This window comes from Anopheles funestus, chromosome X (genome assembly GCF_943734845.2).
Source record: "Anopheles funestus chromosome X, idAnoFuneDA-416_04, whole genome shotgun sequence".
Taxonomy (NCBI): domain Eukaryota; kingdom Metazoa; phylum Arthropoda; class Insecta; order Diptera; family Culicidae; genus Anopheles; species Anopheles funestus.
Genome location: NC_064597.1, coordinates 5,054,307 through 5,070,595, shown reverse-complemented (window position 1 = coordinate 5,070,595; position 16,289 = coordinate 5,054,307). Strand labels below are relative to the sequence as shown.

Genomic DNA, 16,289 nt, shown 5'->3' with positions numbered 1-16,289 from the left:
ACTTTTCTCTAAAAGGATAAGATGTAGTTCACTAGTTTTTCTGTATTAGGTGAAGCCTAATTCAAACCTAATCTACTGCAATACTGAGAAATCGAGCTCAATGCAGCTTACGATAGCTAGTTATGAATTTTAAGATAAATTTGAAAAAATAATGGTTATATATGGATGTAAACTCTACCAAATGGCAAGAAGTTATTTTATTTTTCAATATATTAATCGTTGCTGTTGTTTTATATGGGTTTAAAAATATTTATTTTGTACGTAAAATGTTCTATACAACATTATTTCAATATTTTTACATGTTTTAGGCTTCATTTCGAAATAATAAAATTAAAATGTTTCCCAAATCTATATACAATTCTCAACAATAACAAAGACATTGCGCTTGTAAACAAAGCGCATCCAAAGATTTGACGTTACTAACAGCGACGGCCATTTAATCATTCTTCCTGACGCGAGCAAAGAAGAACAAATTCTCTCAAGAAGCTGCACAACGGGCGTCATAAGCTTAAAAACGTTTCCTTCAGTCGCATTTCTTCATGTGGTTTCGAAAGTAATATTTGTAATAAATCAGCAGAGAATCCCCTTTCATAATGTGCACTATTGGAAGAAGAACGAATAATTGCCTGTAGTCAGGTCGCACATTGTTTTCCGTAATCGTACGGAACATCCGGCAGCTGAAGTGTAGAAGAAACGCGTCGGTCGTGTATCTTGTTCGCCGGTGTTTGGTGGTGAAATATTTTTTTACGTGATTGCTTTCTCTCAACTCAACCATCGAATTGTGCTAGCTTCGTGTACATCGTATACATCTTTGCAAACTAAAACGTTCACAGCGTAGAAAATGTCGCTCGCTTATTCACAGCAGGTAAGCAAACAAGCCAACGCAAATGTAGATATATTTGGTTTTGGTTATATGAAATTGTTTTTTTTCTGTTCTACCCGTCTGCGGTAATGCTACAGTCACAGCAAGCATCGAATCCGGGCGGCGGTCGTGGTGGTAATCCACCGAATCGTGGCCAGGGACCACCTCCGAGTTCGATGCATATACAGAAGATATTGGATGAAAATGCGGGCCTAATACAGACGATACAGGAGTTCCAGTTTGCTGGCAAATCAAGCGAAAGCATGTCGTACCAGGTGGCACTACACCGGAACCTCGTCTACTTGGCAAATCTAGCCGATCCGCAGCAGAACGTATCGTCGCTACTTCCGGTAAGTTTTACGATTGTAATGTCATGTTGTACTGTGTTTAATCTGTACTTCGATTGTTGTATGTTGTTTACAGCCACCCCAAATGTTGCATGCTATTCAGCAACAACAGCAACAGCAACAGCAACAACAGCAGCAGCAACAACAACAACAGCCTCCACCGCCAACGCACGATGGCAGCATGATGGGGCAAGGGCCGGGACAACCGGGAATGCCCGGCTATCCACAACCCGGCCAGGCACCACCGGGTGCCGGTATGGGTGGTCAGCAACAACCGCAGCAGCAGCAGCAACAACAGCAAGGTCAGCCGCACGCTAGCAACGGTGTGGTACCGACAGGGCAGCAGCACAATCCGCACGGACCACCGAATCCGGCTGCCGGTGGAATGCAACAGCCAGGGCAACAGGCAGGTGTACCGGGTAGCGTAGGTGCCGGTCACGGACAAAATGCGGTCCCACAGGTGCCAAATCAACCGGGCCAGAATGTGGTGATGGGTGGTGCTGGCGGTGCAAACCAGCAAGGTGGATACCGTGCGCCCGGTACCAGCGGACCGATGCCACCGACATCAAATGCTCCTGTGGTCGGTGGCCAGCAGCAGCAGCAACAGCAGCAGGGTTTGGTGAACCAACAAAATTCCGGCCCGGGCGGTGCAATCCGTGCTCCGGGTATTCCCGGTCCGGGTGGGCAGCAGCAGCAGCAACCGGCCAGCCAACCGTTGCCACCGCAAACGTCTGGCTATCAGCAGCGTGCTTCGTACAACGTACAGCACTCCCACTATCCGGGGTATCCGCCACCGAATCAAACTCCGTACGGTGCCCAGGCTGGGTATTCACCGTACGGCGGTCCACCTAATCAGGTGCAAGGATACGGTCCTCCGAATGCGGGCACACCGCAGAGCTATCATCATGCGGGTGTACCACCAGCCGGTTCCACCGGTGGTCAAGTACCGCCAGTACAAGGCTCACCGTATCCGGGTGCAGCTGCCGGACAACATCCGGGAGCAGGTGGAGCCGGTGCTGCTGGCAGTGGTGCTGGGCCCGGTACCTATCAGCAGGGCCTTCCGCCGGGCGCACCGAACGCGCAGCCACACGTAGGTTACGGTCCGCCTGGGCAACCTCCCGTTCAATATCCGCCCCAGGGTGGACCAGGTGGACCACCACCACCGCACGGATATCCCGGTTATCCGGGCACTGGTGCCGGTGCCGGTGCCGCTGCTGCTGCCGGTCCGAATGGACCATACGGTCAGCCGGCCGGTCCCGGTCAGCAGGGTGGTCACCCACCGCAAGGGCAGGTAGGCGGCTACCCAGCCCAGTCGCCCGGCTATCCGATGCCACAACAGCCACAATACCCGACCGGTTACCCCGGCACTGGTCCACCGAATACTGCCGGTCCTATTCCGACCAGCGTTGGGGGAGGTGCCGGTCAAGCAGGTGCTGCGGGTGCTGGTGGGGCCGTCGCGGGACAACCGTCGGCATATCCGGGTCCGCAACAGCAGCAACAACCGCCTCAGACAGCAGTTGCCGCTGGCGGTGCAGGTGTACCATCGTCCGCCATACCAGCCACCACTACCTCCTCCTACCCGACGGCCAATCCCGGCGGTGTATCGGTAGGTGCAGGCGCAATGCCACCAGGCGGTTCTTACAACACTCAACCACCCAACGCACAACAACAGCAGCAGCAACAACAACAGCAACAACAGCACGGACAACCACCGGTTTCCAACTATCAACAACAGCAGCAACAGCAACCGGCCGGTGCGGTCGTACCCGGCCAGCAACAACAGCAACAGCAGCAAGGTGCACCGGGACCGGCTGGACCGGGTGTTTACCCACCCCATCCGCCGTACCATCAACAATCGTATGCGCCATTGCCCGTGCCGCAGGGTCAATATCCGCCGGCCCAAACCGGCTATCCGCAGTATCCGCAGCGTCCACCGAACACACAGATGCCGCCACCCGGTCCGCAGGGTCCACCACCACAGGGGGCCTACGGTTATTACGGTCAGCCACCCCAGTAGAGTGGGAAATTTTAACACTTTTCTTTTACCTATTTCCCTCATATATATGTATCTCTCTCTATCATCTTTTACAATTTTTGCTACTAGCTGGTTAATCGGAATGATTAATCCAATACCGTGTTAATGGTTAAAATGTAACATGGAGTGTTTGTTCTAATGTTCGAATCTAAACGGGACAGACGTTAATGTCGTTTTGTAAACTATTTTTTACTTGACCATGCTAGTACTTCAATTCAAAAACTTACAAAATAGCAAAATAATGGATAATTTAGAATTACATCCGGACCGTTTCACCTTAGAAAAGGCAAAATTTCCGGCACCGTGAAAATATCATGATCAATTAGGTCTTTTACGAGAAAAACAAAAAATCCAATTATCACGATATCAGATTATTTTTAGTACTGTGTATTCAAATCAACATCAATTATGTCGTATCTATTATACATTTTTTCTAAAAAAATCATCTAATCTCTTAGGGAGTAAACCCTGTATTCACATGTTTCAAGATTTGTTTCAAGTATTTAGCCCGCAGTTTCAGGTTAATTTTTACTGTCTGGCCCTTTTGGTGAAAATTCTGCTGACCCCTGATCTAATGCATGTGTGACAAAGTCATCAGCAGAGTTGATTAATCTTTTACAATAAGAATAGGAACACTTGCGCGATTTATGACTGTTTTTTATAATGCAACTTAGCATTAGTAACACTCCATATTACATTTTAATCGTGTGTAAGAACATATACAACAGACTGCTGATGTGCATACTAAGTAAGAATGAATCAGTGAGTTTGTTTAAATTTTTCACAAAGAGTTGTCATAATATATTGGCGGTTTTAACTAACCCAATGAGATTTTAGCGAACGAATGAGTTATTTAACCCAAGATGTCTATCAACTCACTAGTGAGTTTAACAACTCCATTCATTTGATGTGTGTAAGCCGCAGTTTCTAAAACTAAAGAATCACTCTTCGAAGAATCAGTTTAAGAGTTGTACCTCTGTCACTCACTCTGAGTCAATTGGTCTTAGCTGAGTGAGTTGTTATTCGCATCACTTCTACAGCCCCACAAACACACACTAGCGGCTTCGTTATTCAAACCTTATAATGGAATAATATAATCTTTTTCGATGGGTTTTCGCAGCTAGCCTACTTTAGGTAATGAAACTCCACTAGTTGTTGGTCACCCTAAAATCACTGGTATCACAACCTATGATCTACGGATTACTTGTGGTAGGAATTCCCGTTTTAAGATCGCCCACGTGCTTAATGTTTGAATATTTTAGGTATAAAAGTGATTTTTAGCCGAAATCCTACTCTAATCTCTAAATGTAGATTAGAATCTAAAACATCTAATTCAACCCCTGTATCCAACCTTAATCCCAGTAGCTTTTAAGATGAGTTTGTGGTCGCTAGGAAGCAAACCCACCCTTTCTCCCATGTCTTCATTCAAATTAATAAACTTTATTTGCTTCGCTTTAGGTTTCAACAAGCGTGAAACAGTATCATAATTGTTTCATAAAAAAAAATAAACAAAATGGAAACGAAATGCGATTCCCCAAAATAACCCAAAATCCTCTTTGTGCTGTACAGGTGTACCATACTTCCATCGCAACAGTTACGGATGATTATACAACAATTGTGTATTAATTTAACATAAATCGAATAAATCAACCGGCATAAGGTTATTTTGTACATAGGGTTAAAAAAATAGCGTTTTGCTTGAAATGTCCTCGAAACTTACGTGATGAGATTCTAATAGACGATTTCGGATTTGAAGTCTAACGCCATCTTGAAAAAGATTGCTTTCAGTATGTTCAAACAGTATACATGAAGGATATGAACGATCACCATTAGACACCGTGTATACAGAAATATATTACTCTATTAATTATATTTCATAAATAGCTAAAAATGGTTTCCCTTTTTACTAGAATCGTTTTTTGGTCCTTTTTGAGTGTTTTCTCTCTCTCTCTCTCTTCATCGTTTGTTCCTTTGCTTCATGCAGCAAACATCCCTAATTCCGGATGGTTCGAATTTGTTTCTGTTTTGCACTCCCGAACAAAAGGGTGATATTATTAATTAATAGGAGGTTTGGTGAACACTATGGATTATAAGCTAGGGGATCTCTATCCGTTCCTTACACGTTCGTAGGCGCATCCATCGCGCACACGATCGTCTTCATGACGGCGGCTGCTGCCAGCGAGGCATAGTTTTGCCATTTGCGTGACGTGGTACCATCCTTGTAGTCAGCGATACCCTTCACCAGGATGAAGCTTTCCCGACAGTTGCCGACCACACTGTCCAGCACCGAGTTCATTTCGCTGTCGGTCGCTAGCAGATGGTACGTCTGGGCGTACTCCGTACGGGCACTGTCCGACCGCACCAGATCGTACCCGGACCCGATCGGGCCGGCATGTAAGCGTGTCTGGTGCTGTACTGGACCAGCATCCGCTTCATCTCCATCGCCATCCGTCTGGGCGATCGGATGCGCTACCTCGATCACGTTCTTGTTGCCAATGTTCATGTACAGCTTGTCCGTGTTCGGTGCCGGACGGGCAAAATCATGCTCCGCGTGTCCACCCCGACCGCTCAGCTGCTGTAACCCTTCCTGTACGTACTGCAGCCACGGCTTCTTACCGTCATCGTTCTGTACGATCGTACGTGCAATCAGCTGCAGACCATCGTCGGTCGGGTAGTAGCGCTTCACCTCGGTCTGACCACTGCTGTACACGTAGCAGTACGGTTTCTGCGGATTACCATTGGTTGGGTTCTGTTCCTGTATCGCGGACGCGATCACGACGTCACCAAGCCGTACGTGCCGCCGATAGTCGGTATAGTGCGGGATACCTCCAGCAACTCCCACGATGAACACGTAATCCACCTTCTGGAAGGTTCCAAGTAGCCGGGTCGTTGTATTACCCGCCGCAGTCATTGCTTCCCGCGTGCTACCAACCGACGGCAACTTGGTACTAACGATCCGATGCGCACCAATATTGCCGAGCGTATATACGTTCGATTCACCTAAAGAGATGGAAAGAAATAGTACGTCAGTAGGATGCAGACCCGAATATATCATATCTCCGCCTTCTGCAAGATGCGGTTGCAGTTCACCATCACCCAATAAACACACAAAGCAACAATTAGAGTATATTCAACAAGAAGACAATGTGTACGGCATTCTGCGACCTATTGAGATACTGAGCTAGCTCTGGAGTTCACACGAGAACACGTCATTCCTTTCGATTCCAGGAGATCTTGAAAGTTTGGAGCTCCTCCAAAATTTCCAATATTTCTGATACTAAGAAAGTTACTCCGGGAATTTTCCTTTCCCCAACCTACTATGCTATTACTATCCTCTTCTCCTAATCTACTTCCTTCTAAATGTTCTTCAGGTTGTAGTTCCATTAAGGGTTATATGAAAGATACTTTCGTTATTCATCCTTTTGATCTCTCCTGCGCTAAATAGTATGTGAGATCTTCGCAACTTGGGAGAAAAGGACAGCTATATGGAACACTAAAACATATATGAAGAATAATTATTCATCCTTCCATGGATGTTCTCTTGGAGTCATCGTACGACCGAGATTTCAACGAATGTGAAAAGATGAACAATATTTACTGACAAACGGGAATTAACGATAAATGTCCTTCACATCACATAGCGAAAGTCCTATTTCATATAAACTGCCGTACACATTCTTGTGGAAGAAACCGTATAGCTGAAGACGCAACTAGATCTCTACAAAAAGACTTTTTCCGAATCCGATGGCAATTGAAGACATAAAAGTACCCAACTTCGAAACAAGTAGCTGATGTGTAATGGGTGAATGTATTGTGCTCGAGAGTGAAAACTCTTCCGTATAGCGGTGCAATAAAGTAAACTCATAGAAAAAGGCAGAATAGTGGAACATGTCGATTGTTTTAAAGATCTCCCTTCACCAACACAAAAGATACAAACACACACACACACAAGGACACGAATTATAAGCCTTCTGAGGCACGTTCTATGCGTGATGATCTATGTCAGGGGTCTCCAAAACTACGGCCCGCGAGGCTCTCCCGAGAGATCCCGAGATCCCGGCCCCCAGCTGTGGAGGCCCCTGATCTAAGTGAATGAGAGCGAGTAAATTAAAAATGGCGATGCAGTACGTCGGTCAGGTGCGGTTCACAAAAAACAAAAGCAACGAGAGCTGTTGATGTGTGGATTTCCCGACATTATGCCCTCAAAACACAATCCAGACACAAATGAGTCGTCTTCCTCGATGAAGTTTTGTTTTGGTTTAGTTTTGCTGTACGTCCAGATGGTAATGTCTTACCGAACCGATTCTTTCTTCTATGTTTGTGTCGTTCCGCATCGTTAGTACTGGGCTTATCGGAGGAAGTGCCTAATATTAAAAGAAGATTTAGGAAAATGGGTCGAAGAAAACTGATGAAAGAGAGTTCGTTTTTTGGTTTTTGTTTAGTGTAGAACTAGGTAGAAAACATGCACGCTGGAACCTGAGATTAGTGAAAAACACCGTTGGAGTAAAGACGCCAAGGACCCTTGGATATTTTGTTCTCTTTTTGGAGAATGTAAGTATGCAATGTTCATCATTTTTATCGTACTCGTGGAACATTGCCTGCCATTCTTCCAACGCGCTTTTTTTTCTTCTTTGACTTACCTACGGTGGTGTAGCGCACGAACGTTTCCTTGTTCTCCAGCATGGCGTCAACCGCCAGCTTTTCGCAGTACTGCGCAGTAATGATGGCAATCGTTGGCTGCTTGTTCGACGCGATCGTCGGCATTTGCTTGACGATTTTGATGGCCTGGTCGTCATGGTGAATGCGGGTGAACGAGTTGTACTCCATCGATTTAATGAGACCACGCTCCTTCAGCACCAGCATTATGGCAAGCACTTCCTCCTCTTCCCATCCGTAGTCCCTAACGGTAAAGAAAGAAAGCGAGCGTTTGGGAGAGAGTTAGAGCACATTTTGGCATGAAATGGCTTCCTATTCCTACTTGGCTAGATCTTCCGGGGCGATTGGGTTCGGGTAAGCTTGCTCAATCAGTTCAAGTATTTTCTCTGGCGTCAGCGGAACAACTTCGAACTGTTCATCCTCGAAGGACACTGGAAGGAACAAAGAAAGAGATAGAAAAAAAGATGAAAGGAGGAAAGTAAATAAACGGAAGAATTAATGTAAATGACTCGCTAGTTAACGATCACTGTATAATTGTCAGTAAAAGCAATCAAACAAAACAACACAATCCAACGACGATGAATGTATGAGTGTGTGAGAGAGAGTGAGAGAGCACGAGTACTATAAACAAATACTAAAGCCGGATTTATCTAGTAGTAATCGTATTAACATCAGTGTCATATGCTAATTTGCACTACCAGAACAGAGGAAACCAGAAAGATGGAGAGTATAGGGTTTATTTATTTATTTAAAATCTATACACCAAAACATTATGAGGCAAGATTTTCAACGGCGGTTAGTTTGGGTTTGAAATTACTTATCCAAGGTTGCAGCCTGTCATTTTTGGAGCAGCTAATAAACATGGTTTACTACCATGTCTTTGACGTATTGTTACACGCTTCATATTATAGCAAATTATAGCAACAAAAAAGAAATGTAAACAAAATAAGAAAAGACAACTGAAAGATAAATTAAATATAAAAACTAAAAACAAAACACGACAACAAAACACGGGGAAGGACAAAACAAGCAAAAACTGAAACAACAAAACAGTATTAATTGGCATATCGATTAGATTAGCCATCATGCGACCACCCTAGAAGTGGATTTTAGTATTTTAGTAAAATAGTGAATCCGGGGAGCATTCCTTATCGTTCATTCAGGTTTGTTTTTTTTGGAGAAGGTTTAGTGGCGAAAAAAACAGAATTTAATAAGAAAAAAACGAACAAAAGCCAAAAAATTAACACAAAATTCTACATTAGGGTGCTCGGTTGTACATGTCGACCCAGAGACGCTTCATTAGTGTTTCACCGCTAACGCAAGCGCTACCTTCCTCGCCGGTTTGCTCCTCGTCCTGCTGCCGTTTACGCTGGCTGATCGGTGTAACATGAATGCTGCCGTTACTGCTGCCAACCGTACCATCACCACCACCACCACCACCGTCGGTGAAATTTTTATGATCCCGATCGTTATTGTTTGTGTCAAGCTTGTGACAATTGCCGTAACAGATGATCACGTGCCCGGGGCGCGCTGACCAATCCCAACGATGGAATGTTTGGATTTTTTTTATTGTGTTTTTTTTGGGGGAGGGGTTTTGAATTTCGAAGAATTTAGAAAAAGAAATGTAAAGTTATGAGATACTCCCAATCGACACGTCACACGATAAAATACTAGCGTACTAGCAGGTAAAAGTAAAATGAGGTAGTAGACATGAGTGGTAGGTAGTGTCACAAAACTTACAAGGTCTTGATGGAGGGGCTGACGTTTGCTCCAGTATCCGTAGCTCGATCTCGACGGCCTGTATTTCGTTGTAGCCCTTCTGGAGTAGTTTCATAATCTTCTTGATAAACCCGACGTAGTCTGTTGGAGAATAGAAGACAAGACAGCTGTAAGTGATATACTCCCCCGGGGGAGTATCCCGGAATAGTGTGTACATACCTCGCGGGAACTCTTTCGGGCTGACGAGCTCGCGGAAAAAGTCCTGCGCTACCTGTGCCTGTACATCTTCCGAGGTAAGCCACGGCCGGAACCAGAACTTGATGCGCCGTGATTCTTGCGAATGTTGACCACTGTTGGCGCTGACGAGAAAGACACGAAACTCAAGGCTCAGCTGGGCTGGTTCTCGCTGTTTATTGGATTGCTCTAGATTGGGAAGAACATACGGTAGCAAGGTTAGCCTTATTGCATCCTAAATTGGGATGAAGTGGACCGTACCTTCGGCAGTTTTGTTTATGATAATGCCCCGATGATCGCCACCGGCCACGTGCGTCCGTTCGCCAACCGACTGTATTAGCTTCCGCTCGATCAGCAGCACCGTCGATGTGTTTGTCTTGCCAAGCGGTGTCATCACGACCTGCTCCTCGTCTGGCGTTTGGGAAGGAACTGGTGCTACAGTACTGTTATGCTGTGCCTTCGCCGTCTGCTGGTTACGGTCCGGTTTTGGTGGCGTCGGTGGCGGTGGCGGACGCTCCATCCGCTTCACTGTCGGGGACAGCATTATGTCGTACACGGTGGGGGCTTCTTAAAGTATTTGCCTTGCCTTAAGTTTTGTCTATACACCGACCTGAGGAGGCAAAATCAGCAAGAAAAAGAAACGAAATCAACAAACACCCGTCATTGAACTGCGAAGGTAACCTTGCTTTTCGTGACCTGATGCGGGGATATTTTGTGTTTTTTTGTGCCCACCCCAAAAACCCGTAAATCTAAAACCAAAAGAGGGTTATAGCTAATTTTGCTACGTTAAACCAAAAAAAAAACCTGAAGTCAGCTCTGGTGCCACGCGATGGTCGCACCGTTTATGTCTCCCTGTCACGAACGTGGTCCTATTCTAGTTCCAATTTTACGACCCGTGACTATCGCTTTCGAACTATCGCTACCAGATCATTATCGGTATTTCTATTGGGTATTCTGCGGGGGGGTTTGGTGTGGCAAAATCCTTGGGTGCGGAACTTTAGTTGCAACTTTGAAATGGCATAAACTATCCAAAGTTTGACGTGCGCTATGTCTTAATATGCGTGACCCTGTGGCACGACAACTACTGCGATCGATAGAGGAACTGAGCACAATTCATTGGTGTGGAATGTGTAACGCGCCTGAAGCTCGCAAAATATTGGAGATGTATTCTAGTAAGATTCCAACTCAAAGTCGTATTGCTGTTGGTCAAGAGTTTGTTTTCCTAGTACACCTACGCACTCGGGATGAATACACTCTAAAACTGTACCGTCTAAACAGCATACGGAAAAGAATTTTCATTAAGTTTGCCGGCGTGTAGTTCGCGTTGAATTTTAAACATCGCCCACCCGAATACCTCGGAGTTTTCCTGCGTCTCAGCACCGGGTACAGGCTACGCTACACGTCGTTTTTGCCATGGGGAAGGCGTCTTACGTAGGCCGATACATTTCACTGTTTATTTTGTTTGTTTGATTATCTGATGAAAAAGGTCTGTTTCGGGGTCGCATTAACTTGGAAGCGCACACGCCGCACCAGTTTTCTTTAGCCCATCGGAAACCGCGTTGGGTGAAAACGGAAAATGTGCGAGCAAAATCAATACTCTGGTTAAGATGGAGTACATTTATCCACCTCCATACCTCATAGTAGGCAGAGTTCCTACCCTTATCGTATCGGGGGGGGGGCGTTGAGATTGTACAAAACGATTAAATGGAGAAATTGGAGACACGTCGTCTGAATAGCCGAACGCGAACAAGACCGATCGATTAATCGATTGACAGCAATTGGGTTGCGCTTTGATCATTTTTGGTGTACGTATTGGGGAGGTCGTGGGAATTTTGTTGGAAAAGCGAATGATTCACCTCTGGAGTCATCCCACCAACTTTTCGGTATGAGTCATCAGAGCTTCCTCAATGTTTCCGATGAAACAACGCAACCGTGCGACCCCAATTTTCACTGACATTTTCGCCTACTCAAAATACCTTTTTTGCCACGTTTGCCATTTGACCGCTCAATAATTCCTCACAGCAAGAGCGCTATCTATGCTGTTGCCGGTTTGTGGTTTGTGGCGGGAGGAAGTACCTTATCAGTGTACATTTTCACAAGTCCCCGCGTTTTGTCGCACAATCGTCACGCTTGTTCGTTTTTTTTAATGTTTTAGTAGGGGAAATAATTTTCAGGAATCGTTGTACAACAAAGAGCTCTCTTTCGACAAATAGCTGTATTCTCGTGGAAACCTTTTGTTATGCTAAAGCAGTGGAAATGGATTACATATTAGACCGAGCGAAACCACCAACCAAATAAAGAGCATTGTGTGTGCAATCACGAGATCACTCCGGGACGTTGGGAATACATTGTTATGGTTTTTTTTTTGTTTTCGGCTCCATCTCCCCCATTTCAGCATTCGCACCAATCTTCTACATTATTTATGTACTTTACGGGCTCTCGGGTTCGGGTGCGTTTGCTTATAATAACAAAACAGAAAAGGAAAGTGTGACGCAATCCGTGAGAATGCAACGCAACAAACATGAAATGCATGTGGCGTAAATATTGGAAAAGCGTAAATATAAACATCCCAATGTTGAAGACTCGGTTGCAGATGAAAGGAATCTCTTCGCGGGTCAGAGCATCTGTTGGTGGTAAAGGACGTCCAGAACGTGTCTTGCTGAGTTTGAAACCATCCAGCACGAAACACGTGCTTCAATCCTTCACCTTTGTCTTCTATCCGGCTTTGATCCGGACCGTAAACACGGTGAACTCAGACAATGGAGTTGTGCATGAGTGCGTCATCCGGAGTTGCAAGCTAACTGGAGGACACCTGTGAGACCTCGATCGTACAGGTTGTGTCAGTTTGAAGATCACACAGTCAACAGTTTTATTACCCTGCTTCCGAGTTCGATTCATCCAACCCCACGGACTGTTGGGTTAATTGAAGAGATGTGATCAATAGTTTGTTGGTACCGGAATATCTGGAACTCATAACCTTCCCCCCTTTGCTAGCAGCGCATACGTCATTAATGAACGTTCAATTCAATATTCAAATACCACCAGATTGTGCAGGCAGGTTGCAAACAGCGGGTAATGATTCAGCAAAGTGGTACGTTTTTTCTGCGGATGACATCATCTTCCCGTCCCTCAGAGCACGAGTTCACTATCGCTACCGCGCAGATACAGCCAACAACAACCAATAAATGACACATTTAGCAGGCAACGGACCAACCAATGGCAAACCGAGCGATATGAGGTAACGTGTTTGCTGTGGTTGTTATTTTAATGCGCCCAGGCTGCCAATAATAGAGGCACCGCGCACAATCAGAATAAGGGTGATTTGAATTTAAATGTACCCGGAGCCAAAACTGGAGAACGGCACACGGGACGTACTGGACGACCTTGCGTTGCAAAACGCGGCTTGGTGGTGATGGTTTCTCTTCCGATTAATTTACTTACTCGCTCTCCAACTGCCCGGTTGTTGGAGCACGCTGCTGCCGCTCCTATACGGGTTGAGTTTTGCACTTTTGACTGCGTTTAGCGATTAATGGCGAGTTTTGCTGAGGTAAACAGATTCCAATGCCATCCACCCAGGCATGTTCTGACGGGAGACTGAGCAAATGGGAAGAGGGGGGGAGTTTTCCCTTCATAATGTCCAGCAGTCAGGGTGAAGCGTGAACGATTGATCCCCGGATGATGATGATGATGATTGCAGGTTCGAAAGAATATGTTTAGATACATTTTTCCCAGAGACCCAGAGCATCAGCACAAACCGATCGTATCGCATTGTATCGTTTACGTAATCGGAAAACCGACTGTGCTCAGCTCAGTTAATAGGTTGCTTCAAATGGATGCCCTCAGTTCCAGTATACGCAGAATGGTATATTACAGCGAGTAAGTGAGAGTTGGATGTTGGACATGAAGCTGTATTACAAAGAATGGTAGAGTTGCTGCCGCTTCGAGCAGCACGCTTTGTTTTGAGTCTCCAATAAACGCGTGCTAATTCAATGAAGAATGCAGATGGCAAGACTGCTAGAGATCCCCGCTTAAGGTGGATGGGTTACTAGATATGTGGATTCTTCATTCTATTGTTTTAACGAGTTGGAAAGTGAAGACACGCAAAAGAGCCTTGAGAGTTGAGGGTGAGTTGTTTATTAATGAAGATTCTTCAAAATGGCCAAAGAATGATTATATATCTTTGGAATCGTATGTAACTGAGTCTAATGTAAGATGTATCGAGAGTTCTCATAAGTCTCTCAAAAGAAATTCGTATTCCCATAAAAGTCTGGAATCGAAGTTCTTCCAAAGAAAGCTGAATAAACATCATCTTATCCACAGTGTCCATAGTATCCAAAAACGAGCTTTTTTAGATCTCCAATGTTCCGAACATTTGTTGCTACATATTTTCTGGGGATTCCCCCAAATATCCCCAATATCTTGAAGCATCTATCGATAAGGGAACTGTTCGCAAACTTTGGTGATAATTGTTGGACGCCAGCATTCTTGGTGTACTTCACACGGCATATTAAATTATCCGGATGCCGTCACCGTTGGCTGTCTGACGCATGCCTTCATGTTGATCGGAGCTGTCCAGTATGACACACCAAACATGGTTTCCTACCGGAATTGAAATGGTTGGGTCTTAGCAGTCGCAGTATATTGGGTTGATTGGGTTCGTGTCACTTGGGTTGACATGCGTTGGCACTCTTTTGTAACTTGAGCCGTATACTCTGCTGTACCGGCTCCACCAGTTTTCCAGCGATAACGGACTTCCCGTTTCATTCCATTTCGTGGTTTTATCTCACTTTCTCACTCTGGGTCTGGGTTTGCCGGCCGAATGCATCTGTGTGCTTCAGGACTTATCATCACGCAGACCGCAGCAGGCAATACGTACTTGTGTAGGTAAAAAAAACTGGACCAACAAACATTTGCAACCTAAAACCCAGTGATATGGGCACGTTTCGGGGCGTGTAATCGGTGCATTCCCGGAACTCGTCGGGTGATAACTACCCTAGTTACAAGCTTTCATGGTACGTGTTTCTGACCAGTCTGTTATTTGAAAAAAAGTAATGCAAAAATGGAATAAATCTCAACACGAGAATACTCCACCGTTCATGGGATCAGAAGATGTCTATAATGGGAGTGATGGAAAATTGGCTTCATCAAAATGTGAAAGAATAACAACCAGACGATGAGATGTTCCGATGGATGGCAGCGGGTGTTGCTGCTTCGATTGCGCCCGGAAAAGTGCACCATGTGCTCTAAAAATAAATCACCTTCGCTCTTGTTTCTGGCTCTCAGTTTGGAAAAAAAACGAACGGACAGCGAAATTGGAGAAGTACAAATCTCCGCGTGTGTCCGAAACATTCTTGCTCTGGTGCCCACTTACTTAAAAGTGCTGCTTGCGTAGCAAAAGAAGCCCCGAAAAGAAGTGGACAAACCAAGCGAAATAAAAAAAAAATCGTTTGCGTTTGACTATTTACGATTGTAATGCGCACGTCGCTTGCATCTGTCCCTGCGCTGTGAAGTTGTGCATCGTATTTTTTGTTTTTTGTTTTTTTGGAATGGCGGGAATAAATTTGTCCAAGCAGGCCGTACCGTTTGTACAGTGTTCGCGACACAACGCAAGGGCTACTTTTCGTTGTTGCACCCTTGTGCTGAAGAAAAATGAAACGCAACCCCTCGCCCTTATTTTCAACCCGGCGTATGTCGGTGTATGCGTGTGTGAGGATTAAGGAATTGATACAATTTCACTTATCGCTTTATGGAGTAGATAAGTTGTGTAGCAAAATACATCCAAAAAGATAAATGCAGATTAGTCGTAAAATTCCACCTTGAGAGCAACATTAAAACACGGCAACAAAACGTTGAGTAAAAAAAAAACACCAAACTTCACCGTTTCACCAAATCACGCTATAGCACGTCAACCTTAACCCGTTTCCACCTGATCGAAGGTTACGCGCGGTTTTCTTACCGAGAACACTCACTAGAACAACGGACACCGGAAGCGTTTGTTTGTGTTGTTTTGTTTTTGCTAAGCTGTCTGGACGTTTATTATTGTTACACTTGCAAACTGCGTATAGTACGGAAAGTGCACAGACGCTCCGCGTAGATCGGTTTTGTCTTCCAACGAACGTACCACTAGACTGACAGCAGCGTGCGTAGCGGTCGTGTTTTGCTGTCGCGACGGCATCGTCTCGGCTTGCTCGTGCTATCTCCCTTCAATGTCCAATGGATGCGACTGTATGCTATTTCATTCATGCTCCGGCAGGAAATCCAATACCAACACTAACGTCTCGAGTGGAGTCGAACACAGGGTTAGGCAATCTTTAAAAATTTATTTCGATTTGTTACAGTAATTGTGAACGATCCGTTGATGTATTTGCTAGCGACGCTCGTCTTACACGGCAGGATGGGTACCAAAATCCCATCCGGAATATACTAGAGATGAGAA

At 45.2% G+C, this 16,289-nt stretch overlaps 2 protein-coding genes across 6 annotated transcripts; one reads left to right on the top strand and one right to left on the bottom strand.

Moving 5' to 3' along the window:
- The first annotated feature begins 354 nt into the window (after window positions 1-354).
- LOC125772231 (calcium-binding protein P) lies at window positions 355-4,915 on the top strand. The gene is made up of 3 exons (XM_049443705.1): window positions 355-865; window positions 961-1,212; window positions 1,286-4,915. Exons 1-3 carry the CDS (start codon window positions 842-844, stop codon window positions 3,224-3,226), a joined length of 2,217 nt encoding a protein of 738 aa, XP_049299662.1. The 5' UTR covers window positions 355-841; the 3' UTR covers window positions 3,227-4,915.
- Window positions 4,916-5,073: 158 nt separating this feature from the next.
- Window positions 5,074-16,007, bottom strand: LOC125772238 (uncharacterized). Of its 5 annotated transcripts, none has more exons than XM_049443725.1 (9): window positions 15,823-16,007; window positions 10,115-10,463; window positions 9,839-10,042; window positions 9,641-9,760; window positions 9,230-9,430; window positions 8,223-8,331; window positions 7,885-8,144; window positions 7,540-7,608; window positions 5,074-6,244 (listed from the first exon to the last, which is right to left on the bottom strand). In XM_049443725.1, exons 2-9 carry the CDS (start codon window positions 10,395-10,397, stop codon window positions 5,361-5,363), a joined length of 2,130 nt encoding a protein of 709 aa, XP_049299682.1. In that variant the 5' UTR covers window positions 10,398-10,463; window positions 15,823-16,007; the 3' UTR covers window positions 5,074-5,360. The 5 variants fall into 5 exon arrangements, with proteins under 5 accessions (XP_049299682.1, XP_049299674.1, XP_049299693.1 ...); XM_049443717.1 differs by having other exon boundaries at window positions 15,810-16,006; XM_049443736.1 differs by lacking the exon at window positions 7,540-7,608 and having other exon boundaries at window positions 15,810-16,006.
- Window positions 16,008-16,289: the final 282 nt, after the last annotated feature.

Excerpts from the sequence above, each read along its gene's own strand:
- LOC125772231 (XM_049443705.1), top strand. The coding sequence starts at position 842 with ATGTCGCTCGCTTATTCACAGCAG. Across the intron at positions 866-960 it reads CGCTCGCTTATTCACAGCAG|TCACAGCAAGCATCGAATCC; the intron begins GTAAGCAAACAA and ends GTAATGCTACAG. Across the intron at positions 1,213-1,285 it reads ACGTATCGTCGCTACTTCCG|CCACCCCAAATGTTGCATGC; the intron begins GTAAGTTTTACG and ends TGTTGTTTACAG.
- LOC125772238 (XM_049443725.1), bottom strand. The coding sequence starts at position 10,397 with ATGCTGTCCCCGACAGTGAAGCGGATGGAGCGTCCGCCACCGCCACCG. Across the intron at positions 10,043-10,114 it reads CATAAACAAAACTGCCGAAG|AGCAATCCAATAAACAGCGA; the intron begins GTACGGTCCACT and ends TTCCCAATCTAG. Across the intron at positions 8,145-8,222 it reads GCCCCGGAAGATCTAGCCAA|GGACTACGGATGGGAAGAGG; the intron begins GTAGGAATAGGA and ends CTTTACCGTTAG.